Source organism: Lepidochelys kempii, chromosome 3 (genome assembly GCF_965140265.1).
Source record: "Lepidochelys kempii isolate rLepKem1 chromosome 3, rLepKem1.hap2, whole genome shotgun sequence".
Classification (NCBI taxonomy): domain Eukaryota; kingdom Metazoa; phylum Chordata; order Testudines; family Cheloniidae; genus Lepidochelys; species Lepidochelys kempii.
In genome coordinates this window covers 29,238,533-29,266,512 of record NC_133258.1, presented here as the reverse complement: position 1 = coordinate 29,266,512, position 27,980 = coordinate 29,238,533, and the positions used below count along the sequence as shown (strand labels likewise).

The following is a 27,980-nucleotide window of genomic DNA, read 5'->3' as shown; positions in this document are numbered from 1 at the left end:
CTCCCCGCCCCAGCTGGGCTCGGGCTGGCCCCGCGGCGCCTGCCAGCGGAAGGGAAGGGAAGGGAAGAAGGGAAGGGAGGCGCCCCCGGCCAGAGCGCGGCGCCATGGAGGCGCTGCTGGCCGCGGCCCACTGGAGCACGCTGCTCGTGTGCACGGTGATCAAGCTGCCGCAGCTGGCGGCCGTGCTGGCGGCCCGCTCCGCGCGCGGCGTCAGCCTGGAGAGCCTGGTGCTGGAGCTGAGCGGGTAAGAGACCGGGGCAGGGGGGCCGTGGCCAGGCCTTGCCTTTGCTCCCGGCCTGGGGCCGCGGGACTTCTTGGCACGGGGAGCTCGCCCCGCTTTGCCCGCTCTCCGTGGGCCCGGCCGGCTTCACACGCGAGCCCAGGGCTGAGGACGAGTTGTTCCCCCGGCTGAAGTTTGCTGAGGGCGGGTCCTGACTGTGAGTGGAAGGAGGGACGCGCGCCCCGCTCCTGAATCCTTATGGAAAAGGCGGCGTCTCCCTGTAGCCCACCGAGAACTTGCAAAGCTCCCGCCAGCTTCAACGTGCAGCAACTTCCCAGCCCCCCTGGGCAGCCAGCCGGGGATTCCCCGCGCTGCATCTTCACCACCACCAGTATCAGCGCAGCGGGGAGACCTGGGCTTTAGTCCAACCGAACAGGCTGGTACCTCATGTACTTTCAGCAAATCTTTTATAAGTTTCTGTCAAGGTTCCTCCCCCACTCTGAACTCTAGGGTACAGATGTGGGGACCTGAAAGACCCCTTAAGCTTATTCTTACCAGCTTAGGTTAAAAACTTCACCAAGGTAGAAACTTTTTGTGTTGACCTTAAACAGTACGCTGCCACCACCAAGCGATTTAAACAAAGAACAGGGAAAGAGCCCACTTGGAGATGTCTTCCCCCAAAACCTCGCCCCAAGTCCTACACCCCCTTTCCTGGGGAAGGCTTGATAACAATCCTCACCAAGTTGTACAGGTGAACACAGACCCAAACCCTGGATCTTCAGAACAATGAAAAATCAATCAGGTTCTTACAAGAAGAATTTTAATTAAAGAAAAGGTAAAAGAATCACCTCTGTAAAATCAGAATAGAAAATACTTTATAGGGTATTTAGATTCAAAACATAGAGGATCCCCTTCTGGGCAAAACCTTAAAGTTACAGAAAACAGGAATAAATATCCCTCTTAACACCAGGAATAGTCACATAAAACAAAAGATAAACTAATCCGCCTTTCCCGGTTTACCTATGCTGGTTGCAATATTGGAGACTTGGATTAGGATGGGTTGGAGAAGATGGATTTCTGTCTGGCTCTCTCAGTCCCAAGAGAGAACAAACACATAAACAAAGAGCACAAACTAAAGCCTCCCCCCCCAAGATTTGAAAGTATCTTGTTCCCTTATTGGTCCTTTGGGTCAGGTGCCAGCCAGGTTAGCTAAGCTTCTTAACCCTTTACAGGTAACAGGATGTTGCTCTGGCCAGGAGGGATTTTATAACACTGTATACAGAAAGGTGGTTACCCTTCCCTTTATACTTATGACAGTTTCCATTCCCCAGAAAGCATGTTTTAAGTGAAATGGGATAATCCTTTACCTTGGTTTCATTCTTAAAGCAGGCCCCAGCCCAGGGGGCTGGCTACGCTAAGCTTGCCTGACTTCAATTGGAAATGGAATGCTGTTTTAAATTAAAAATCCTTACAATTACCCTCTTATGAAATACCCTATTTGCTCTAACAAAGAGATCCTGTAGATGTGTGCTTAAAAGTAAACCCATTTTGGCCCAGGCTCATATGACTTACCTTAAACGTTAGTCAACAGTTAGCGCTCAGGGGCAGTAGTTTTGAACTCCTGGTAATGCCACAATTCCCCAGGGAATGGTAACCAATCAAGGCTTATTTTAAAAAGCCTTGACTTGAAAACCTATTTATTTATGGAGTTAGTCTGTGTAACTTGACCTTCCTACTGTTGTCAGCTTCATCCACTACCCCCCACCCACTCAATTATCTTTCTTGGCAGCTGGTGCATCCTGTCTTAATTTAGACTGTAAATTCTTTGGAGCAGAAACTGTCTTTTTGATTTGTGTTTACACAGCACAATGAGGCCCCCAATCCTGACTGGCACCTCTAGGTGCTACTGTCATACAAATAAGAAGCAGAGAATTGTATGCTCCATTTTTGCAATAAGTTTGCTCAACTTTGTAAAGTGCACGCAACTGCTCTGGTGCTATTCTCATCACAAGCACTTGCAAGAAGTAATAATGATTCCTAAGCTGACAGACTCAGTCAGACAGGTGGTGCTGCGCTTTATTGGCAATGCTTTATATAGAAGGAGCAGATGCACTGATGTTTAAATCTGTTGAACTGGAGTCACAACTTTTGGATTATGTTTGAGAGTAAAGTCATTGGTAAACTGCAACCTACATAAACCTCTGAACCAAGCCTCCACCTTCAATCCAATCACCCTTCTGCTATGAAGCCTACAATAAGCTAATTTATTACTATTATAAAAGTTCGGAGTAGGGCTTGAGTGCTCAGCATCTCTTAAACTGGGGTCTTAAAAAGCTGATTTTATATGTGACTCTGCCCACTGCACCCTATTCTATTTCTGTGGTGTCTGAACTCTGGATTGTGAATTCCTTGTGGCAGGATCTGTCTCTCTCTTATGTGAGGCATCAGCCCCAGCTGCAGTTGCACCACAAATAATAAAGGACATTATTTGCCTCCTTAGCAGTTTAGACCTGTCCACACTGTGGCCTCAATTGTCTCCTGAACTGGCCACTTTGTGTGTCTTAGATAGCACCAATTTGCAGCATCTGTCTCTAAGTGTCTAGCTGAGAATCCCATAATACAATAACTGTTATTTGGATGTAAATTATAAAGACAGCATTCAGTACAATATTTACCAGCAAGTGTAGGCTTGAATGGAAGGATGGTGCAGTTATTAAGACACGAGACCACAGTTCAGTTCATTGCTTTCCCCTTGGCTTCATCTGTAGCTTTTTTGCAACCTAATTTCTCTCCTCAGTTTTCTCATCTAGATCGGGGATAAAATTCCTTACCTACCTCACAGGAGCATGCTCAAGAAGTTTGTAAAGCATCCTTTTAAAGAGTTATATAGAAGGAGCTGAGGGAATGCAAAGTATTATGCAGTTGCAGCTATTAAAACAAAATATAATTAAAAAACTAAAACCCAATTTTAAATATGTTGAATAAAAAGAAACTAACTGGAGTACCACATTTCAAATATTCAAAACACTGGTTTGTACAATGCACACTTTTAGAACTGACAGTGGTATTGTATCCTACCTTGCAGTTGATTAACTAAATGAACCCAACTATAACTAAATGAACCCAAAAAGAAAAGGAGTACTTTTGGCACCTTAGAGACTAACACATTTATTTGAGCATAAGCTTTCGTGAGCTACAGCTCACTTCATCGGATGCATCACGATTGAGCATTGAGCATCACAACAACTTATGCTCAAATAAATTGGTTAGTCTCTAAGGTGCCACAAGTACTCCTTTTCTTTATGTAAAAATGGCATCTTTTCTCGTCACACATCTTGGTCTGTTCAGGGTCGTAGCTGCTGACTGTGGCCCAGTTTTGCAAAGATGTAAGTACACATGGAACTTTATGCACTTGCACAGTCCTTGTTGACTTCATGCTACACCAGGGGTGGGCAAAATTTTTGGCCTGAGGGCTGCATCGGGTTTCTGAAATTGTATGGAGAGCCGGTTAGGGGAGGCTGTGCCACCCCAAACAGTCAGGCGTGGCCCGGCCCCTGACCACTATCTGATCCCCCTGCTTCTCGCCCCCTGATGGCCCTCCTGGGACTCCTGCCACATCCAACACCCCCTCCTTCCCTGATGGCCCCCCGGGCACCCCTGCCCCATCCAGCCCCCCTGCTCCCGGTCCCCTGACCGGCCCTGGACCTCCCGCCGCCCCATCCAACCCCCCCTCCTTCCTGACTGCCCCCCACCCCCAGGACCCCTGCCCCATTCCACCCCCCTGCTCCCTGTCCCCTCACTTCCTTCTCCTAGCATATGACTGAGAGATTGTTTGACCTACAGAATTATTACTTATGCATGAATTATATGGAAATAGCTGCTCCCTGTCCCCTCACTTCCTTCTCCTAGCATATGACTGAGAGATTGTTTGACCTACAGAATTATTACTTATGCATGAATTATATGGAAATAGCCTATCTATCAAGCCCTGGGTGAGTAAGCAGTACTGGCAGTTACAAAATATCATTTATTTGTGAACTGAGCAGATATGATCAGCAAGTCAGAAACACACACAGAGCTACACAATGCCATCTTACAACGTTACTTTTCAGAATAGAACCTTGTATTAGAGGTGTCTATACCAATGAGAAGGTGGTGTCAAAATTTAAGACTTTGTTGATGCATACAAGGAATACCTGATGTTGTGTTTCAGAGTAACAGCCGTGTTAGTCTGTATTCACAAAAAGAAAAGGAGTACTTGTGGCACCTTAGAGACTAACCAATTTATTTGAGCATGAGCTTTCGTGAGTTACAGCTCACTTCATCGGATGCATACCGTGGAAACTGCAGAAGACATTATATACACACAGAGACCATGAAACAATACCTCCTCCCACCCCACTGTCCTGCTGGTAATAGCTTATCTAAAGTGATCATCAAGTTGGGCCATTTCCAGCACAAATCCAGGTTTTCTCACCCCCCCCCCCAAACTCACTCTCCTGCTGGTAATAGCCCATCCAAAGTGACAACTCTCCCTACAATGTGTATGATAATCAAGGTGGGCCATTTCCTGCACAAATCCAGGCTTTCTCACCCCCCCCCCCGCCCCCTTCCCGGACACACACACACAAACTCACTCTCCTGCTGGCAATAGCTCATCCAAACTGACCACTCTCCAAATTTAAACCCAAGTTTAACCAGAACGTCTTGGGGGGGTGGGGGTGTAGGAAAAAACAAGGGGAAATAGGCTACCTTGCATAATGACTTAGCCACTCCCAGTCTCTATTTAAGCCTAAATTAATAGTATCCAATTTGCAAATGAATTCCAATTCAGCAGTTTCTCGCTGGAGTCTGGATTTGAAGTTTTTTTGTTTTAAGATAGCGACCTTCCATGTCTGTGATTGCGTGACCAGAGAGATTGAAGTGTTCTCCGACTGGTTTATGAACGTTATAATTCTTGACATCTGATTTGTGTCCATTTATTCTTTTACGTAGAGACTGTCCAGTCTGACCAATGCAAACGGCAGAGGGGCATCGCCGGCACACGACGGCACACATCACACTGGTGGATGTGCAGGCGAACGAGCCCCCGACAGTGTGGCCGATGTCACCAGGCCCTGCGATGGTGTCTCCCGAACAGACACGTGGGCACAGCTGGCAACGGGCCCCGCTGCAAGGATAAGTTCCTGGGCCAGTGGCCCTGCCATGCGGCACGTGGTTGCCGGTGAGCATCCGCTTCAGGCCGCGGGGCGGTCCGCAGGCAAGGACCGGCCCGCCCCCAAAGACCCGCGAGAGTGCTGGGCCATCCCCCAGGACAGGCTGCAGATCCCCAACAATGCATTGGAGGGGTCCCAGTTGGGGGCCGAAGGTGACGGCCAGTGGCGCTCTGCCACTTCCTTTGCTAGGCCTGTCCTGCAGTAGGCGACCTCCGGGAACTCCTCTGGCTCCACCAGCCTGCCTCTTCACCTCCGCAGGTGGGCACTGCAGTTGCAAGAAAGCTTGACAGAGATCTTGCAGGTGCCTGTCTCCGCCTGAGGGGCCGGAGCAAACGCGGCTGCATCGCAGAGCCCGGCTGCAGACGATGGACCGTGCGGTGCGGCCAGGGTGAAAGCCGGAGGCATGCAGGCAGGAACAGCGGTCAGCAGGCCTCCGGTATAGGGTGGTGTTTATGTGACCATTGTTTATTAGCACTGTAGTGTCCAGGAAGTGGATCTCTTGTGTGGACTGGACCAGGCTGAGGTCGATGGTGGGATGGAAATTGTTGAAATCATGGTGGAATTCCTCAAGGGCTTCCCCTCCATGGGTCCAGATGAAGATGTCATCAATATAGTGCAAGTAGAGCAGGGGCTTTAGGGGACGAGAGCTGAGGAAGCGCTGCCCCAAACCAGCCATAAAAATGTTGGCACACTCTGGGGCCATGCGGGCACCCACAGCAGCGCTGCCGATCCGAAGGTATACATTGTCCCCAAATGTAAAATAGTTATGGGTAAGGACAAAGTCATAAAGTTCACCCACCAGGTTAGCCGTGACATTATCGGGGATAGTGTTCTTGACGGCTTGTAGTCCATCTTTGTGTGGAATGTTGGTGTAGAGGGCTTCTACATCCATAGTGGCCAGGATGGTGTTATCAGGAAGATCACCGATGGATTGAAGTTTCCTCAGGAAGTCAGTGGTGCCTCGAAGGTAGCTGGGAGTGCTGGTAGCGTAGGGCCTGAGGAGGGAGTCTACATAGCCAGACAATCCTGCTGTCAGGGTGCCAATGCCTGAGATGATGGGGCGCCCAGGATTACCAGGTTTATGGATCTTGGGTAGTAGATAGAATATCTCAGGTCGGGGTTCCAGGGGTGTGTCTGTGCGGATTTGATGTTGTGCTTTTTCAGGAAGTTTCTTGAGCAAATGCTGTAGTTGCTTTTGGTAACTCTCAGTGGGATCATAGGGTAATGGCTTGTAGAAAGTGGTGTTGGAGAGCTGCCGAGCAGCCTCTTGTTCATATTCCGACCTATCCAGCACTCCCAGCTACCTTCAAGACATGGACCCATGGAGGGGAAGCCCTTGAGGAATTCAACAATTTCCATCCCACCATCGACCTCAGCCTGGTCCAGTCCACACAAGAGATCCACTTCCTGGACACTACAGTGCTAATAAACAATGGTCACATAAACACCACCCTATACCGGAGGCCTGCTGACCGCTGTTCCTGCCTGCATGCCTCCGGCTTTCACCCTGGCCGCACCGCACGGTCCATCGTCTGCAGCCGGGCTCTGCGATGCAGCCGCGTTTGCTCCGGCCCCTCAGGCGGAGACAGGCACCTGCAAGATCTCTGTCAAGCTTTCTTGCAACTGCAGTGCCCACCTGCGGAGGTGAAGAGGCAGGTTGGTGGAGCCAGAGGAGTTCCCGGAGGTCGCCTACTGCAGGACAGGCCTAGCAAAGGAAGTGGCAGAGCGCCACTGGCCGTCACCTTCGGCCCCCAACTGGGACCCCTCCAATGCATTGTTGGGGATCTGCAGCCTGTCCTGGGGGATGGCCCAGCACTCTCGCGGGTCTTTGGGGGCGGGCCGGTCCTTGCCTGCGGACCGCCCCGCGGCCTGAAGCGGATGCTCACCGGCAACCACGTGCCGCATGGCAGGGCCACTGGCCCAGGAACTTATCCTTGCAGCGGGGCCCGTTGCCAGCTGTGCCCACGTGTCTGTTCGGGAGACACCATCGCAGGGCCTGGTGACATCGGCCACACTGTCGGGGGCTCGTTCGCCTGCACATCCACCAGTGTGATGTGTGCCGTCGTGTGCCGGCGATGCCCCTCTGCCGTTTGCATTGGTCAGACTGGACAGTCTCTACGTAAAAGAATAAATGGACACAAATCAGATGTCAAGAATTATAACGTTCATAAACCAGTCGGAGAACACTTCAATCTCTCTGGTCACGCAATCACAGACATGGAAGGTCGCTATCTTAAAACAAAAAAACTTCAAATCCAGACTCCAGCGAGAAACTGCTGAATTGGAATTCATTTGCAAATTGGATACTATTAATTTAGGCTTAAATAGAGACTGGGAGTGGCTAAGTCATTATGCAAGGTAGCCTATTTCCCCTTGTTTTTTCCTACACCCCCACCCCCCCCAAGACGTTCTGGTTAAACTTGGGTTTAAATTTGGAGAGTGGTCAGTTTGGATGAGCTATTGCCAGCAGGAGAGTGAGTTTGTGTGTGTGTGTCCGGGAAGGGGGCGGGGGGGGGGGGTGAGAAAGCCTGGATTTGTGCAGGAAATGGCCCACCTTGATTATCATACACATTGTAGGGAGAGTTGTCACTTTGGATGGGCTATTACCAGCAGGAGAGTGAGTTTGGGGGGGGGGGGGTGAGAAAACCTGGATTTGTGCTGGAAATGGCCCAACTTGATGATCACTTTAGATAAGCTATTACCAGCAGGACAGTGGGGTGGGAGGAGGTATTGTTTCATGGTCTCTGTGTGTATATAATGTCTTCTGCAGTTTCCACGGTATGCATCCGATGAAATGAGCTGTAACTCACGAAAGCTCATGCTCAAATAAATTGGTTAGTCTCTAAGGTGCCACAAGTACTCCTTTTCTTTCTGATGTTGTGTGGTATTAAGCTTTAATGGACAACATTTGGGATGGGCCTGGGCTTAAGCCACACGTGCAAGTGAGTTCAAACAAATGCCAATACATTTTATACCACGTACCACCACAACATTGCTCCTTCCATGTGTTTTACAGGAAAATTATTTTGGGAATGTTTTAAAGAGTTTTTTATTTTGAAAGTTCATTGGCACTGTTCCTTGTGTCCTTCCACCTGTAAAGTCACCTGATTTAATTACCTTGACTCCAGTTGTACAGAACTCACCTCAGCACTAGAATACTTAGCAGTTCTCAAACTTTAGTAACCCAAGCCCAGATTGATTTCAAAATTTTTGCAGACCCCCAACCCCACCCCTCAATCCCAGACCCTGCCCCCACTCCATCCCTATCCCAAGGGCCTACTTCTTCTCACCCCCACTCCACCTCCTTTTCCCTCCCCTTCCTTCCCAGCACCTCCTGCACACCACTGAACAGCTGTTCCGTGGCATGCAGGAGGCACTGGAAGGGAGGGGGAGGAGTTGATCAGCGGGGCTGGCGGGCCCTGGAGATGATTCTGCCCCCTCCCACAAGTGCGCCCCATCCCTGCACCTCCTGCAAACTGGGGAACAGCTGTTCTGTGGCATTCAGGAGGCACTGAGAGGGAGGGGGAGGAGTTGATGAGTGGGGCCGGCAGCTCTGGCCACGATTCCGTCCCCTCCTGAGCACGTCCCGTCCCTGCTCCTCCCTCTGTCTCTCAGCGCCTCCTCCATGCCATGGAACAGCTGTTCCCCCCCGGCATGCAGAAGGCGCTGGGAGACAGGGAAGAGTTGAGGGAGGGAGGGGGAAGAGTTGATCAGCAGGGCCCACGGACCCCCTGGAGTACACTTGCAGACCCCCAGGGGTCCGCAGACCCCAGTTTGAGATATGCTGCTCTAGCTATATGTGAGGCCTCTCTGTAGACCAGACTCTCTGAGTGCCATATCATGCAAGAAGATAGGACACAAATACTCCAGAAAGTTGCACTAGTGTACATACTGCTACATTTGAGACCAGTAGGTATTTAAGCTGGAGCTCTGTCCTACAGTTCCTCTTAATTCTACATGTGGACTCCTTGCCTATGGCATTTGGTTTCTTCTGGGTGGGCCAGAGCTTAAATTTTTACAGGATGCCAGGGGGTTAATATGATATTTTTTGTGAAAGTTTAACCTGGTGTCGGAAAGCTTTCTGACAAAGATCTGTTATGGTATGGCGTAGTCTCACAAGGGAAGTCGTAGAAGCACTATTGCTTGGGACATTTAAAACTAGATTTTTCACCACACTAGTAAAGATCCACTAGGAAATGAAATGCACAATCCTGCACCCACAGTGGGAGGCTCTGGATGGTTTAGTAGGTATTTTCCACTTCAAGGTACTAGGATTCTGCAATTATTCAGCGTTTTAAAACAATTTTATTACCTCATTTTTAATTTGGAACATCATAGGTAGGATTATTATAATAAATTGAGAAATCAGAATTATTCCCAAGGCAGGTCAAAGAAGATTTCTCATAGGTTATGATTGGGGTTTAAAGACCTGAAAGCTTCTTTTCCTTCTCTTGTAAATAGCAGTTGTTTGAACTAAACCTTTCAGACACTATCACTGAGACCTTTGTGTGGAAGTGATGGCCAATCTGTACAGCTTGTCAGTTCACGTTGTGACAGGGTCGGCCCGGATGGCTACAGGAGAGTAACAGAAGGCAGATATATTAGCCTCAGGTTAAGTAGGTCTTTTCTACCCCCAAATGCTCTCCAAAAAGATGACTATGGGCCAGACTTAATACAGCATTCTGGTTTGGTGTCAGATCAGTGGATATCCTGATCTGCTCCTGCATGTTATTTCCCTGGATCGGGGTCTCTTGGGCCACTACACACGCCTCTCGTTGGTGCCAAGGCTTTAAGAGGTTAATGTGATAAATTTGTTCTTGTTTCCGGCGTCCTGGCTGCCACACCTTGTAGGTTACTTCCCCCACGGGTTCAACCACCTGATAGGGCCCCTGCCATTGGGCCAAAAGCTTGCTTTCTGCCATGGGTACCAACACCATCACCTGATCCCCTGGTTGGAACTGTCGGACTTTAGCCTGGCGATTGTAATGGGTTCGCTGGGCCTCCTGTGCCTTTTCCAAATGTTCCCGTACATTAGGGGTGACCCGGGCTATCCGTTCTTGCATGTGCAACACATGGTCAATTATATTTCTCCTCTCATTGGGTGCCTCTTCCCTCTCAGTGCTCCAACTCTTTGTGGCTTCTGGTGGGCCTTCAGCCCCTCTCTTTTTCTACCTGGGCTCTCCTGGTGGCCCAGTCACCTGCGTTCTAGGGCTTGGTGCTGCTAGTTTAACCCAGGGAACTGGGCAGACCCGTGCTCCCTAATCCACCTTGTGGGGGGGGTCTCACTAACCCCACATATGTACACCAGACCAGTGAAGCTAAATGGGGTAGAGACCACAGCACTGGTCGATTCGGGGAGTGCTATCACGCTTGTCTCGGGGAAGCTCGTGAAGCGTAGTCAGCTGCTGTGGGCTAAGCGTACGGCGATAACATGCGTCCATGGGACAGTTGGTTATTACCCCACCATCCCAGTAAAAATCGAGATTCAGGGGAACACTACTGAGGTAGCAGCAGGTGTAGTCCCTAAACTCCCGTACCCGGTGCTCATAGGGAGGGACTTCCCAGGGTTTGAAGAATTACTCCCAGTAGGGGAATTGGAGAAAGGGGGAAGCCCTGAAAGTAGTGAGGCATCCACAGTAGACTGTCAACTCTCAGCCTTCTACTGTCAACTCTCAGCCTTCTCTGAAATAGCCCCAGATTTGTTCTCCATTCCCAGACAGCATAGAAAGACGAAAAGGGAAAGAAGGGCAGCTAAGGCCTTGGGAACCCGAATACTGGCCCAAAGCCAGAGGTCGCTCTCCTAGGTAGGCAGACCCGAGCAGCTGAAAAGGAGGCCACCCAGGAGGGAGAAGCACCCGAGTCTGACCCTAACGCCTCTGAACCAGTAGAGGCAACAGAGACTGGCCCCCGAGATCTTGGGCAGATTAGCCCCGGGAGAGGAAATTTTGGACGGGATCAGGCCAAAGACCCAAGGTACGACAGCATTAGGAAGGAGGTGACCAAAATAGATGGGGTCCCCGTGGAAGGGAAAACCCAGGGACCAGGATCCTACTTCATAACGAAGAAGAATCTCTTTTATACCGGGTTGCTCCAGTACAGGGGCAGAAGGTACAGCAGATCCTAGTACCTCAAAAACACTGGAATGCAAGGGTGACCAGATGGTTTCTGTCCCTACAACCTTTCCAATTCACCATACAACACTGGGCTGGAAGCCACCACGGCAATGCAGATGGCTTGTCACGAGTACACTGCCTGATGTCCCAAGTTTCCCAACCCCATAGTGTTGAGCAGAGGGGGGGATATGTGACAGGGTCGGGCCAGATGGCTACAGGAGAGTAATTTTTTTTTGAAGCAAAAGATGTTTTTTTTATTTGCATAACACACTTACAAAGTAAAAACAGCAGCATATGCAATGTGTAACACAGCAACCAATCACAATTGTTTTCGCATTAGCTTCAGGGGAGGGAAGTGTTCAAGCTTGCCTGGGCCCAGAGCGGGAGGCTTCCTCGACTCTCGTGGTCTTCCACCCTTCCGAGTTACCTGGTGGCCCAGAGCGAGGGGGCTTCCTCGACTCTCGTGGTCTTCCACCCCCTTGAGTTACCTGGCGCCACGCCCAAGTGTCACCAACAATTCCCTCCTCTGAAAGCACCCAACAAGAGGGGCAGGCTGTGGGGTGGACAAGCGGGGTGGGAGGATGGACAATCGGGGTGGGGGGGTGCACGTGCACCCACGTGTGAAAGGACCCCTCCTAGATGGTGTCCGCAGCAGCAATGGCTGGGGCTGGGGTCCTTTACTCTCTCCCCCAATCAAAGGGTCAAACAAAGGGACCCGGATGGGGACACCGAGCAGAGAACCTCAGACAGCGCCCACCGCTCCTCTAAAGCATCAAGGGAGTCGGTGGACGCTGCCCAGAGGAACTTCACCCGGATACGTGAACGGACAGAGGATCGGAAAACGGCCCCACAGTCAAAGGAAACTCCATCGGCCAACCTCCTCTCTCTGGTTTTATAGGTGGCCATTTTAGCCAAGGCCAGGAGGAGGTTAACTAGGAGATCCCGCGACTTTGTGAGGCCACAGATGGGGAGTGCATAAATAAAAAGGTGAGGGGAAAAATGCAACCAAAAACATAATAGGAGATTTGTGAGGAGCTGGAACAGGGGCTGCAGCCTGGCACACTCCAAATATATGTGCGCCAGGGTTTCCCTCACTCCACAAAAGGGACAAGTATCTGGGACGGGGGTGAACTGCGCCAAGTATGTGCCTGTGCTCACAGCTCCATGAAGGAGCCGCCAACTGATATCCCCGATGGGCCTCGGAACCAAGGTGGACTATAGGCTGGTCCACCGGGGCTGCTCACCCTCCAAAGGTGGCAGAAGGTCTCGCCACTTTGTGTCAGGGCGTGACACTAGGGTGAGGGCGTGAAGGGTGTGGAGCATGAGCGTGTATAGATGTTTCCTTGGCGCGGTTTGGAAGCGTACCGGCTGCAGTTCATGCAGCCGGCTTGCAGTGAAGGGGTGAGGGGGTTGATTGGGTCTGCGGGACAGGGGTCCAATTAAAAGGTCCGGCGGGCCTAGGATAGAGGGTGGGCAGGGCATGCCCTTGAGCAGGACCCGGTCAAGGTAAGCTCAAGCAGCGGGCGGCAAAGCGGCCTTTGCCTCCTGAAGTACGCGCTGGGGGGGCAAGGTCTGGAGAGCCCCATGTGCCGGGCGAGTGTCAGGGGATCCAGCCAGTCTCCCTGGTCGTAGTCCAGGAGGTCTCCGACTCTCGTGACTTCTGCCAGGATTCAGCTCTGGCGTACCGAGAAGGACTCCACCACCTGCACACAGAGCTGGGGGTTGTGTAGAAGGGGCTCCGCGAGGAGATCTACCCCCTCGGCGGCCGCCACAGACCTGGTCATTAAAAACAGTTTCCAAGTCCGGAGGAGGTCCTGGTAGAAGACTGGCAGCCCGGAGAGGTCTCGCGGAAGTCCTCCCGGACGGAGATAAAAGAGCTGCCGGTCATATCGGAGCCCTCGGATGCGGCGCAGGATGGCGTGCGCCAGTGTGCTCCACGCCGAACTGCCTGCACGATAGAGGAGCCTCTGTAGGGCCTGGAGGCGGAAGACACGGACCTGAGTGTATAGACACTTCAGGCCCTGTCCTCCTTCCTTCAGGGGTAGATGAAGAACCCCTACAGGGGCTCAGTGCGTTCCTGACCAAAAAAACCCAGAATCGATGTCCGGAGGTCGGTCAGGAAACCTGGGGCCAGGACCAGAGTGTTGAGCTGGTACCAGAGCATGGACAGGACAAGTTAATTAAGCACCAGCGCTCTCCCTCGGAGGGAGAGACATCAGAGTAATCCCGTCCATTTCCAGAGCTGCTCTATCACCCCGCCCTCTAAATTTTCCCAGTTTTCCGGCGGAGAGGGATGCGTGGTAGAAAGGTAAACGCCGAGGTAGAGCAGCGGACCCGCGCTCCACCGGATGGTCTGAAGTGCGGGTGGGAGGGAGCCCACCTGCCGCCAGTCTCCTACCGCCAAGCCAGAGCTCTTGACCCAGTTGACCCGGGTGGAGGAGGCTGCCGAATAGATGGCCTGGCAAGCCTCCACCCGCATCAAGTTGCCAGGGTCCTGGATCATGAGGAGCACGTCATCTGCATACGCCAACAGGACCAGCTGCAGCTCCAGCTCCCGCAGCACCAACCCTTTCAACCTTCTGTGCAGGAGACAGAGGAAGGGTTCGATCGCCAGAGTGTACAGTTGGCCCGAGAGGGGGCACCCCTGCCGTACTCCTCGCCCGAAGCTGACCGGTTCGGTCAGGGTCCAGTTGAGCTTAACCAGACACTCTGCAGAAGTGTACAGCACCCGGAGAAAACCCACACACTCGGGTCCGAAGCCAAATGCCTGCAGAGTGCTCAGGAGGGTACCCATGGTCCACCCTATTGAACGCCTTCTCCTGATCTAGGGACAGGAGGGCGAACGACAGACCGTCTCTCCGCCCGAGTTCCAAAAGGTCTCGGACTAAAAAGAGGTTGTCAAAAATGCTGCGACCCGGGACAGTATAGGTCTGGTCTGGGTGGATCACGTCCGCCATCACGGACCCTAGCCGCAGCGAGATTGCTTTCGCTACGATTTTATAATCCGTGCTAAGGAGTGAGAGGGGACGCCAGTTTCATAAATCGCGGAGGTCCCCCTTCTTCGGCAGCAAGGCGAGCACCGCTCGCCTGCACGACAGAGGGAGGACCCCGCCCTGCAAGGACTCAGCCCAGACAGTGACTAGGTCTGGGCCAAGGATGTCCCAAAACGCGCGGTAAAACTCCACGGTCAGCCCGTCCATGCCCGGAGATTTATTGGTGGGCATGCGACGGAGGGCTTCCGAGAACTCGGCCAGGGTGAGAGGCAGCTCTAGTCGGTCTCGGTCGCCCACGCTGACCGTGGGGAGTTCCTCCCAGAGCACCTCGCAAGCGTCAGGATCGGTCGGGTCCGGGGAGAAAAGGTTTGCGTAGAAGTCACGGGCCCTCCCACACATCTCCTCCGGACCCGTGAGGGGGGTGCTGTCTTCCGCAAGAAGGCAGGTGACGTGTTTCTTAGCCCCCCTCGTTTTCTCCAGGGCATAGAAGAAGCGGGAGCCGCGATCCATCTCCCGAAGGAGGCGGATGCGGGATCAAACAAAGGCGCCCCGGGCCCGATGGTCCTTGAGGGCCTGGAGCGCCTCCCGCTTCTCCTGGCACGCTCTGCAGAGGAGCGGGTCTTCGGGGCTGGTGGCCAAACGCCTCTCCAGCTCTAAGACCTCCCATTCCAACTGCTCTATCGCCGCATTTCTCCATTGGCTGGTGCCCCGGGTGTAGTCACGGCAGAAAAGCCGGGCGCGCACCTTCCCCAGGTCCCACCATCGCTGCGCCAAGGGAAAGGCACGCCGCTGCCCTCGCCAGGCCAGCCAGAATTCCTGGAAGGATGTCACGAAGCCTTCATCCTCCAACAGGCTGTTAAAATGCCAATAGGCCAGCCCCGGCCTCTCCGTGCAGAGGGAGGCTGTCACGGTGGCTAGGTAATGGTCAGAAAATGGGGCCAGCCGCATGCTGGAGGAATGGGCTCGTGAGAGATGGAAGCGTGATAAATAAATGCGGTCCAACCGGGAGTGGCTCGACCGATGGGCTTCCATCCGGACAAAGGTAAACGTGGAAGTGTCATCCGGGAGGTGGTCACGCCAGATGTCCACTAGGGAGTGATGTTCAACTATCTCCTGGAGGGTGTCCGCGGCGGCCAGGCTCTGCTCGGTCCCCGAGCGGTCTCGCCCCTAGAGGGTGGTAGTAAAATTCCCTCCCAGGACCAGGCACTCGTGAGAATCTAAGGTGCCGAGGAAGGCGGATGCCTGCTGATAAAATTGCAGCCGCTCCGGGCCTGGTGTCGGGGCATAGACGTTAACGAGGTTAACCACGAGCCCCTCTATACGGACCCGGAGATGCAGCAGGCGACCCGGCACTGTCTCGGCGACCCCTAGCACCTCAGGCCGTAGGTCGGGGGAGAACAGGGTCACCACTCCAGCCTGCCGAATCTTGGAATGGCTAAAGTAGACCCTGTCCCCCCACTCCAGCCCCCAACTGTCTTCGGCAGTCGGATCCGTATGGGTCTCCTGCAGGAAAATCACAGAGTAACCTCCCTCCCGAAGGAAGGGGAGTACCTGGGACCTGCAGAGAGCCACCCTACAACCCCGGGTGTTCAACGTTGCGATGGTGAGAGGTGTCATGGGGAGGGCCAGGGGGGATCCTCACTGGCAGGGACGCTCGCATCCCCCAGCGGGCCGCGCAACAGTCCTTGACCCATTCCGTAGGTGAGTAATTGGTCACGGAAGACGCGGACCCGCCAGTAGGCCGTGGCATCCTGCTTCCCCATCCCTTTACCTTCCCCCATGAGGGCCCTTGTGGCCCGGAGGATTTGAAAAAAATCCCCCCATCGCTGGAGAGCAAGCTGTACCTTGTTGCGGGAGCCACGGACATCCTCTAAAAACTTCCGCAGCTCTCCTCGCAGCTCATGGGGGGGTGGGGTTACAGTTTTCCGGTTGTTCCCCAGTGGGGCCCTTGGTGCAGCCCCATGGTCCACTAAAACGGACAAGCAGGGTGCGGACCCCCGACGGGGTGCCTGATGGGCTGGAGCTTCTAGGCCCGCCTCAAGCTCTGGGGCGATAGGGGACGGTGGAGGGAAGATAGCAGCTCCTAATGGGTCCGGGCAGGAGAACACAAAGGCTGCTCCCTGGGGGTCATCAGTTGGGAAAGGGAAGGAGACAGCCCCAGTGGCAGCAATAACATTGCAGGAGGTAAATTGGATAGGGGCAGGGGCGAGATTCTAGGTTTCGGGAGGCAAGCAGCTGGATGGTGGCGCCTCCCGATCAGACTCGAGGGTTAAGGGGGTGGGGAGGGAGCTCTCAGTGATACTGGGCGCGGGCTCTATGGTGGATTTAGCGGCCACAGCATCAGGAGGTGGATTATCTTCTGTTGGGACCCCGCCCGGGAAGGAAATCGATTGCTCTGCACCAACGGGGGTGCCCCTGGCGACTCGTGTCCCGGCCGCGTGGCGCCGGCTGTCACCTGAGCAGGCTCGGTGGTCGTCAGCGGGGCGCCATCAGCGGCCGGGTCGATGGAGGAGTCCAGGGGCTCCTCGGAGGTGGGAGCAGAAGCAGCAGTTGGGGGGGGGGAGCATGGGGAAAAGAGGGGTGGAGTGAGGTCACCCAAATCGAGGTTTGCTGACAAAAGGTCGTCCTCCCCCTGGGCGACCGGGGTCAGATCTAGGGCCTCGATCTCCTCGAAGATGGAGGAGAGGACACTTTCCGTCGCCCCGGGGTTCTCCCCGCTGGCACTCGCCACAACTGTTGCCTCAGGGTTCACGGGGGCGTCGGGTAGTGTCATGACAGAAGGGGCTTCCTCGAGGGTCTCGGAGGGGAGGGTCTCCCGTGGAGGGGAGACACTATCTTCTGGTGCTACCACGTCTTTCCCGGCTGACGCCGGTGGATGTGACGCACTCGTGGGCAGAGCGGAAGGTTCGGCATCAGTGACCCCCTTCCTGGTCTTCCGGGGGGCCTGCGCCTCGGGTAGATGAGGCGGAGCTCGAGCCTTCCGCTTGCCTCGCTTCCCCTGGACTAGGGCCCAGCCCTCTATGGCCTCATCTGGGGGCTGGTTAGCAGGGGTTGTGTCAGGGGGTAAAGGCGATGGCTCAGGGACTTGGGGTGGGGGGGGAAGGTGGGGCAGCATAAGGGAGGGAGGATTCTCCCTGGGGCAGGCTCTCTCCCATGCCTGGTGGTATCTCTGCCACACCCTCCTCCATAGGCCCCGCCAGATGGTCAGCGGAGAGGGCGGGTCTCTCCCGCTCGTCTGGGCGTTGTAGGGGAGGTGCCCCTTGGGCCTGAGCAGGAGAAGTGGTGGTCCGAAGAGGGGGGGGGGGGTGGGTTCGGGTATCGAGCGGCCAGGGGCGTCGGCAATGACGGGGCCGATGTCCTACCGGGTCTCGGGGATCCCAGATGCCCCTCCTTGCTGGGCTAACGGGCAGTCCCTCCGGACATGCCCTGACGCCCGGCAGAGGTAGCACCGAGCTTCCACCGTGGAGAAATACACCCGGTAACGGGCCCCCTGGTGGGGGACTAGGAAGGACCCCTCGAGCACCTCTCCGCATGCGCCACCGACGGCAGTAGAAGCTGCACTTGCCGGCGGAAGGAAAAGATGTGACGGAGGGTGGGGTCCTTGCAGCCCAGCGGGAGAGGGCTGATGACAGAAACAGGTTTCCCCAGCGTGGAAAGGGCAGGTAACAGGGCAGCATTGGGGAGAAAAGGAGGGACAGAGGTCAGGACCAGGCAGACGCCCAGGTCCTCTAGCAGCTCTAGGGGGACAAACACCCCCCCCCCCCCCCACTGCCAGGCCCCTCTCCACCGCCTCCTGGGTGGCAGCCTCCGATGCTGAAAAGAAGACGACCTTCCCATACATTTTGGAGGCCGCCACAATGGCCGAGGGCCCCACCACCCTCGCCAACGCCCGCACGTAGGTCTCCATGTGGGGCGAGGCGGGCACCAGGAGGCATTGGACACCGTGCTTCCTTGTCATGATGGGGAAGGGGCCCCGGCCGCTGTTGATGGTGGCAGAAGCAGTGGGCAGGAGAGATGACGAGGTGGCGGGGGGGGGGGGGCTGCTGCCGCCCAGGCATACATCATGGGGGGTAAGGGAGGGACACCCGCAGAGCTGGTGAAGGGGGCAGCGGGGAGGGACGCCGTGGTCAGTGGCGGGGCCGCAGCAGTGTGGGTAGCCCCTGCCACGGAGGGCCTGGTGGTTTTAGCGGGGCCCTTCCCCTTCTTCTTGCCCTGGCTTTTCCCGCCGGCTGGGGACTCCCCTAGAGTCTGGGGAGATGGTGGGCATGGCCGTGGCAGAGGTCACCCCGGTGCCGTCCATTGCTGATGCTCCAGTGGGGGCGGTGGCAGGTGATTAACAGGAGTTGGGGTCAGGTAAAAAGGGACAGGCTGTGGGATGGGCAGTTCGGGGGGGGGGGGGGCACATGAACCACTGTACACTTGTCCAGAGAGTCCTGTTTGGTTGGCTGGTGCTTCTGGCCCACATGGTGGAATCAGGGTGAGCAGCTAAGTCCAGAGGCAGATGTTAAACAGCCAGCAATGACGATGGAGGAGGCAGTTGTGAAGATGGTAGTGTGGGGGTTGGGAGGACACAGATGGATCGGGGGGGCAGCTCCGTGCCACACCCCCTGTGTCCCTACAAACACAGTTACGACACAGTCAAGGCCTCCCCCCACACAAGAGCACAGTTCGAAAGTTACTCAGTCTTGGGCCCCCTCCACGGCGATTTGTAAGTTCCCTGGGTGGTGTTCCTCTGGTAGATGGCTGTTTCTCTGTCTGTTCCAGGTTTTCTTTTTTGCACTCCAGAAATGCCAGAGCAAGTGATAAGATTCCTTTCAACCAGAGACAGTCCGCAGACAAACAGCAAGCAGCTGGGTCTGGGGGTTGGGTCCTTCCACTCTCCCCCTCCAGGGAAGTGGGCCGGCAGGACCGCCTTTCTCGGGCAGGGGGGGAGGGGGTTCAGCTGGAGCGGCAGCAGCATCCAAGGGTGGGTGGGGGGTGGCTAACAGCCGGCCGGCACTCTGGCAACAACGGAAAAAGAAAAAAAAACAACAAAGGAAATGAAAGGGAGGAGAGCGTCTGGCCCGGGCGGGGGCGGGGGGGGAAGCTGAAAGCAGGGGCAAAAAGCAAGGAAAGCCCAGGCCAGAGGGCAGCAGCAGAAGAGCAGGCTAAGTAGGTCCCTTTTCCCTGGGTAAGGTAACAAGGAAGGTTTCAGAACAATCAGGAACCTTCTGGAGACAAGACAGGCTGATTAGAACACCTGGAGCCAATCAAGAAGCTGCTAGAATCAATTAAGGCAGGCTAATCAGGGCACCTGGGTTTAAAAAGGAGCTCACTTCAGTTTGTGCATTTGAGGAGCTGGGAGCAAGAGGTACTAGGAGCTGAGAGCGCAGATTGTTGGAGGCCTGAGGTGTACAAGCATTATCAGACAACAGGAGGAAGGTCCTGTGGTGAGGATAAAGAAGGGGTTGGGAGGAGGCCATGGGGAAGTAGCCCAGGGAGTTGTAGCTGTCACGCAGCTGTTACAAGAGGCACTCTAGAGAGCTGCATTCCACAGGGCCCTGGGCTGGAACCCGGAGTAGAGGGTGGGCCCGGGTTCCTCCCAACTCCTGGTCAGACACAGGAGGAGTTAACCTGGACTGTGGGTTCACAAAAACGGCCAAACTGAGGGCTGCTGTGAAGCTCCAAGGCGAGCAAATCCGCCAATAAGCGCAAGACCCACCAAGGTAGAGGAGGAACTTTGTCACAACATATATATATTGAAACAGACTGCAAGATCTTCAGGTCTAGGACTTTGTCTTCCTGAATGTACAGTTTGCACAATGGGAGCTGGATTCCGCTTGTGGCGTTTAGGCACTCCCACAACAGACAGGTTTTTAAAATGAAATTGTCAATGAACCTATATTATTATAGTCTCTGTGCGCAAACAAACTGTTCAATTATTTTCTCTTTAGCTTCCTTGTGTTTCTAAGGTACCAGAGTTACTACAGTTACCCCCTAGAGACTTACCTGGAATACCCCATCCTAATTGCACAAGGTAATACTTTTTTCTTGTTTTATATTTTACCTTTTCCCTGATTTCCTATCTGTAATGACTGATCTTTTCTTTCAGATGTCATTCTCCTGCTCTTTCTGCATTACAGTGGCAACATGAAGCAAGCTTTGCCTTACATAGTCATGTATCCTTTGACATCTACTCATTTCCATTTACACAGCACTTCTGGCAGCTCTTTGACAGAAGACTGAGCATTTTATCTCCTAGTACCAGTGAAAACCATATTCAGCCACCTTTTAATGTGCATTTCGTATTTGCATGCAACTTTCTTAGATCCCAATAAAACCCTGTATACAGCAAACCCTATGTCAGTAACTGATTTTACTGGACCCACAACTGAGGAGGAATGGGAGTAATTAATAATTTACATTTGTGTCAGATATGCACAATGGAAAATATGAAGCTTCTTGTAACTCTTTTACACAATTACATCAACTGTGGCTCATACACACAGTGACTTTTTTAGATGCTCCGTTGAAAAGATATACAGCTTTGGGTTTCCATTTGGCACTGGACGCTTTGGAGCGGGGCTTGATAAATTTATCAGACACCAACCAGAGATAATGTGAAAAATGCGGGTGAGGGAACCACCAGCAACATCTGGGGTAGTGACTGCTGAGAAAGTGACCACCCTGCCATTCCTGCTGCTGCTGAAGGGGAGAGGGCTGGGATTTACACCAGCATACTGTCTTTGGGCTCTGTTTTGGGGCTCCATCTTTCCTAACAGCTTCAACCTGCAGGTATGTGTTAAATGTGAAACTCCACCCCCTCTATTTCCTGGAGGGCAGAAAGAGAGGTTGTTGGGTCCTGGGTTTTTATTATCTTCCATGCCAAGAGCTCCAAATCTTCTGGCTGCTGCTGTTGGGGATGCTCTGTAGTACTTCTCCCTCAGAGTCTCCTGGCTCCTGCAGGGCAGTGGGTGGGTGGGTTTCTGCTACCCTGCACCTCCCATCTTCTGTTGTTTGGCTCCTCTTCATACTTGGGTAACCAGTGCTGCCACTTGCTGCTGCTTTAAGGATGGACATTATTCTTGACAATTTCACTACTACTCCTAGGGTTTTGAATAGCAGCAGTAAAACAGTATTGTTAATTTCACTTTGCCACTGCCTGCAGACTTGTGCTATTGCCACATTAGATTAAAATTTGTAATAAATAAATTACAACGCAGTGGGTTGTTAAAATGCTGCTACTGATAGAACATCTTATTTGCAGTTTACAAAACTGCTCTAAAAATATTCAGAATTATGGTCCTGAACCTTAACCAGGTATGTGACTTTATTCACATGAATAGCCCGATTGATTTCAGCAGGCCTACCAATGTGTTTAAAGTTAAGTATGTGCCTAAATGTTTGCAGAATCAAAGTTCCAGGTTTGTGATGGAAGTAATTATTCCAGCATAGAGTGACTTTTATTCCAGAGTAATGTCCACACACACAGCTGTTCTACAATTGCTATTACAGACTAGTTTATTCTTAAATAGCTATTCCAGTCACTTTCCTAGAGTAGACAAGGCCTTGGTGAAAGTCCAGCCCTCAGTTCCAACATCCCCCAGGGAAGGGGAGTGTATGAGGACTGGTCTGTTGTCCCCAGGACCCTGCCACAGGCGTATTAGCCTGTTGTAGTAGCCTCTGGGAGGTACAGTGATTGCTAGTAAAGTGGTGATATGTTTCATACCTCTACTTACTTCTAGAGCCATCCTGGGACCAGTGTTAATCTGATTAAAACTGTTTTGAGTAAAACAAGGTTACAACACATTTTCTCTATAGAAACCGTTTCAGCAAGAGTATTTTCAGTGAGATTAGGAAAACATAACTAATATCCTGACCTACAGATTTTTAAGTGTTCAGGTGCCCACATAACTATGAGCATTATGAAACTTAACCCAAGGGAAGATTTGTGGGAGGATGGTACTTTCTAACTCTGCAGAAATGGATAATAGACCTGGCCATGGTAAGTAGTAACTCTTAAGTTGAAAGTGTCCCCATATAGATGTCATCCCTTTCATAGCTCCATTTATCAGTGAAAAACCATTTTAATCACTTTTTATAACAGTAGAATCATCTTTATCTGAGCCGCCTTTATCCGGCTCTCTATATTAACCAAACCCACCAGTGCACACAGGGGAATATGGGAAATTGACGCTTTAGCCTGGGTGGCAGGGCTCAGGCTGACAGCTTGTTAAAAACTCTCATTGGTTTTCCTGTTAATAAATGAACAAAACATTGTTTGCAAGAAATAAGGGTTTGTGTATTTTGTAAGCAGATAAGATGCTTTTCCCAGAGGGGTCAGCTAGTTTAAAAGCAACTCTGCATCTTAAAAAAAAAAAAAAAAAAAAAAAAAAAGGATAGAAAGCTCTTTGCCCATTCTCCTGATTATCTGTATCTGACCTGGCCCTGGTTCCACTTAGAGGGTAAATGGGGTTTCACTGTATTTTATAACTTATTCTAGAAGGTGTTCTGAAAATGAACTCTTCTGAGCTGTTAATGAGCAGTTTTCAAGTACTGATTTGTCTCTCATCTCTATTAATACAGTCACCAACTGCTGTAATTGTTACAGTTCATGTTTTAGATTTCTCTTAGAGCCTGTACCACAAAACTAGGCCAATTGGTTTCTGGTCAGTTTCACTTTGTTTCATAGTTTCTTAGTAAGATTCTGTAACATTTGGGATGCAACCAATGAAGGAATTTTTTTAAATGTCAAAAGTATTTCTACTTTTAAAAAAATGGCAAAGCATACATTTTAGGCCTACGCTAAATACTTTATTCGAACTAGAAACAGGGTTGTTTTTTTTTGTTTTGGTATCCTTTTCTGCAGAATTTGTGTACGTTAATCAGTGCAGCAAGTAAATTTGCTCAGCTGCGGTATCTGTGGCAGACAAGAGATTCCGGACAAGTGAGCGCCCTGACCTGGAGTATGTCTGCATACACATGTGCAAGTAAGCAACATGCAAAAGCATTGGGTTTTGTATAATAAAGCGACCACCCCAAAGCCATTACTGTTCCTAATGTATCTACAGCAAGAGGCCTTGTCAAACCCATAGTAAATCTGAATCTTCCCCAGGGTAGCTTTCTGTATTATTGTCTAAAAGTAAGGGTGAAATCCTGACCCTGTCGAAGCCAATGGGAGTTTTGCCATTGACTTCAGCCTGTTCAGGACATTGCCCTAAGTTTAATAATTTGACCATATTTGAATGTTTTTCTTTGAGAGCAGGATTTTTTTTATGCATGATATTTCATCTGTTACTTTTATGCAGAAAGGGTCTGTCCTTTATTATTTTTTAAAAAAATAATGAAAATCCAGGCTAGAAAAATAACAAAATTTGCAGCTCTGATGTGCATTGCAACTGTCTTCCTATTTTGTCCTCACAAATTAACATCCTAGGACTTTCCATTAGTTAATTACTATAATACCAGACAATTGACAATATTGGAACATCACTGATCAAACATAATATGGAGCCATATAATCATAGAGCCAAAAATCATATTTTTCTTCATTTAAATAAATGATTTATACATAATTCTGTATTTCATTAGAAAAAAAGCTCTCCTGTCTTAAAGGATCAAATGAAAGGATCTCAAGCCATTTTCCAGCAATAATTTTAAAGACATAGCACTAATTCAGGAAAACTTTTAGAAACATTTGCTAAACATTAAGTCATGTCATGAAAGGAATGAACTTAAGCATGTTCCTAAATCCAGGCAATAACTTGTATAGGGTTCTGGTGTATAGGTTAGTTATCCTTGCCAACTCCTGGTAGCAGTTCATACAAAAGGGCCTGCTACAACTGTTAGTTAGAAATGTCTTGTGCAATTATGTCTTAGCTTCTGATCTTTACACAATTTCTTTTTAAATTACTAAAATGTTTTATAATAGGGATAGTGTCAGATCACTCGCATTGTGAGACATGATCTTGATCCGGAGATTAAGGCCAGAAGGGACCATTATGTTCATCTAGTCTGACCTCAAGCATTATACAGGCCCATGGAATTTCACTCAAATTCCTGCAGTGAAAGGAATTATTCTTGTGTATAGCATAAGTGAGATATATGGGCTTATATAAATTCCCCAATACAGTAAACTGGTGAAATTTTGCTATAGTTTTTAACTGGCAATTTGATATAGAAACTCATAGCCATCTGACAGACTGAGATCAGCCACCAAAAGAGAAGAAAATGGTAAATATGGAAGTAAGAAGCAATAAGCTTTTGCCACGGCTTACCTGGTGGTAAAATTTTTCCATTTGAAAATTTAGGAAAGTTCCAGCTCTATCAGCATTTTGTTTTATTACTTTCAAATGAACTCTTGAAAGAAAGCGAGCTCATGGTTGGGACTTCATTTTTGAGGCTACAATAAGCGGAGGTTACATTTAAGATGTGGATATTTGTATGGGTTGGGTGTGTGTGGTGTGTTTGTTTTTTTTTTTGCTTGATTTTTCTCAACTGCAAAGCAGAAGTTTCATTGTTTTTAGTAGTTGGATGCATCAGCAGATCCTCTCTGGCATACTAATGACAATTCCTTTAATTTACAGCAAGAATAGTTACAACTTTAATGACCACAAATGATCTTATGGGTGAGTAATATATGAAATTGCCTTCATTTCTTCACTGCCTCGCTATCCAAAGAGAACAGCATCCAGTTCTCAATAGAATAAACTATGTAGCTGAGTGGCTTATTCCAGCAAGAGAACTGGATTACTGCTGAGAAAACAGCACAGGGCTATTATTATGGCGAGGCGTTTAACACCCATGGGGAAGACTATGGGAAGAAAAATCTATTTGTGTTCATCATAGGAAATGTTGGCAGTTTAAAAGGCAGCTCTACTCTTAGAGAAAAATAGATTAAAAATTTTGCTTAATTATGGAAAGGCTTGCATAAAGTAAAAACAAAACCCCCTCTTTCTGTTGGAACACATGGTAATTCAGTAGTGACTTTTCCCAAATGGATAAGATGTCAAAAACAGCTGCTTCTCTCTCACTGGTAGACTTGTGTAGTTAAAAAGAAAACACCACCTCTATTCAAGAACTGTAAACATATTGAAATTATTTGTACTAGTTTAAAATGTGAAGGAAGTACATGAATAATGAAACTTACATTTGGCCGAAAGTAACGTAGATTGCTGTGATGCTGTCACCAACAAGTGCAGTGAAGTAAGAGAGAGAGAATAAATTCATTATAAAACTAAGGGATGTTTAAAATCAGCCATTTACTTGGGGTGGGGGCAGGAGGGGGGACAGACAAAATACAGTGCATTTGAGAAAGTGACCCTGCCTATTTTTGGCATTTCAACTGCTCAAACTAGTACAATCAAAAATGTCATTTTTAGTGGAAAATGGCTAAATTTTCACGTGGCAGAAAGCAGTTTTAGACAATGGAAATAAGTCAGTATTTTTGATGTTTTATCAGATGAGCTAAAGAAAACTGCTCCATTGTACTACAGAGAGTAAATTTTAAAAGGACATTAGTACCCATAAACTGCATCAAAATGTAGCACAATGAAAAACAGATGGGAGCAGTGACATTTGGACTTTAAACACAAATGTGGCCTGTCAACTGTTTGAGGGTTGAGAGCTCACACTATTTTCCCCTTCATTGTTCTTGGTTACTCCATGTCTGGTGGTTATGCAGCATAGTGTATTTATAAATATCACCAGCTCTTAGAAAAGTTTGTTTTTGTATATTTCAGTATATTATTTACTTCCTAAAATGGAACAAATGGGATAAAGACACATGTGTAGTGTCAGGTGAACAGAGAAACTGCTTCTTTGATTTTTCAAATAAATTTTGTAGCCTTGCCTAAAAAAAATACACTGAGCAAATCTCATTGTTTCTTTCAAGTTTGTGTCAGATTTTTGCATATTAAACTCTAGCAATTACCAATAAATGTTTACTGTTAGAAAAAACAAACCACCTCACAAGCCTGAACTTAGTAGACAGAGTAATTTAAATAGAACATTACATATGTTTATATACTCCTGTAAGATGCAGGTGATGGAAAAACAGGTATTGTGTGAATTTAAACCAGATTTATTGAACTTGCCATACATGGCAAGTTCATTTTTAATGTCAAAGTGATTCAAAGAAGCAGATTTACATTAAGGAATCTAGATGTATTTATTTTTTAAATAGTTCTGGGTATTACTTAACAAATCACTATTCATCAGGTGAGAATACATCTGCCTAGTTCATTTTTCCCCCCCTCAAACAAAAAATGAATCTGGAAATTATTTTCAGAATTTTTGATGTCTGACATATGGGTTCCTTAACACAGTATTTTGAGGCAGTCCATTAAGGAGTTGTGGAAGGTGAACTGTTCAGAATGTACACTAGTAAAACTTTGTGCACAAGTTATTGTATCCTGTGGAAACGGCAGCAGGTAATGTTAGCATTCATGCTTATAACATTTTATTAATTGAATGTTTTTCTCCTTCTTAGTTCTAGTCCGTTTCATAATCATGCTGGTTCTTAACATATGGGTCACAGCCACAATACTGCATTACAGGAAGACTGAAAAGACTGATTAGATGACAGCTTCTCCCCAGCTTCAACATATATCAAACAGTTTGGACCAAAAAAATACAGTGAAACCTGAACAAGAGATCTCCATGTCCAGGCAGCCTTCTGTATGCCACCTGCCTCATCTTATCCCTTAAAACATTAACTACAATGTTGCCTATGTTTTATTACAATTAATACTACTTAATGAAGCATATTTTATTAGAAGAAAATTTTATTGGTCATTTAAGACAGGTTTCAGTGGTACCTGACATTTTCTCTGCAATTTTTTTTCTTCATATTTTGTACTATGTAGATTCCTTGGTTTTCTTACTCTTGGGGGAATTTTGCACCAAAAATTTAAGTTATGTGCACAATATTTTCAAATTCTGCATATTTTGTTAAAATAACCCGATATAATCATGCCGGGTTCAATTTTTTTGGTAATTTATTTCAAAATACCTGTCAGCAACTATGTCTGTACCAATACAGCTGACAAAAAAGATTCCCCTGGGAGTAGAGAGTTAAAGAAACCCCTGTAACAACCCCGTTTCTGTTTCTCTGCCCCCTCCCCCATCCAGAGCTGAGCCACAGGGCCAGACACCTGTACATCTCTCCCCGGAGTCCAGTCGCAGGGCCCCCAATCCAGAGGGAGAAACAGCTTGATGCTAGGTTCCAGACTCGTACAAGAAACTCCATACACCACCCTTTCTTCAGGGTGTGCTGGGAACTGCAACTGCTAAGAACCCTCCAGCTCTGTCCCTGTCCCTCTGGCAGTGTCTTCTATTTGTGAGCTGGGCTCTGCTGGGTCCAATGGGGCTCTGCGATGATAATTCTGCACAAATTCTGCATTGGCCCAGAATTCCCCTGGAAGAAGTTCTTGTAACACTCCAGTTCTTTTCAGATTAA

At 49.8% G+C, this 27,980-nt stretch overlaps 1 protein-coding gene across 1 annotated transcript; it reads left to right on the top strand.

Moving 5' to 3' along the window:
• SLC66A3 (solute carrier family 66 member 3) lies at positions 1–27,919 on the top strand. Its single transcript, XM_073336012.1, has 7 exons — positions 1–244; positions 20,476–20,558; positions 20,634–20,700; positions 22,469–22,526; positions 23,391–23,511; positions 25,108–25,149; positions 27,012–27,919. Exons 1-7 carry the CDS (start codon positions 105–107, stop codon positions 27,098–27,100), a joined length of 600 nt encoding a protein of 199 aa, XP_073192113.1. The 5' UTR covers positions 1–104; the 3' UTR covers positions 27,101–27,919.
• The last annotated feature ends 61 nt before the right edge of the window (positions 27,920–27,980 follow it).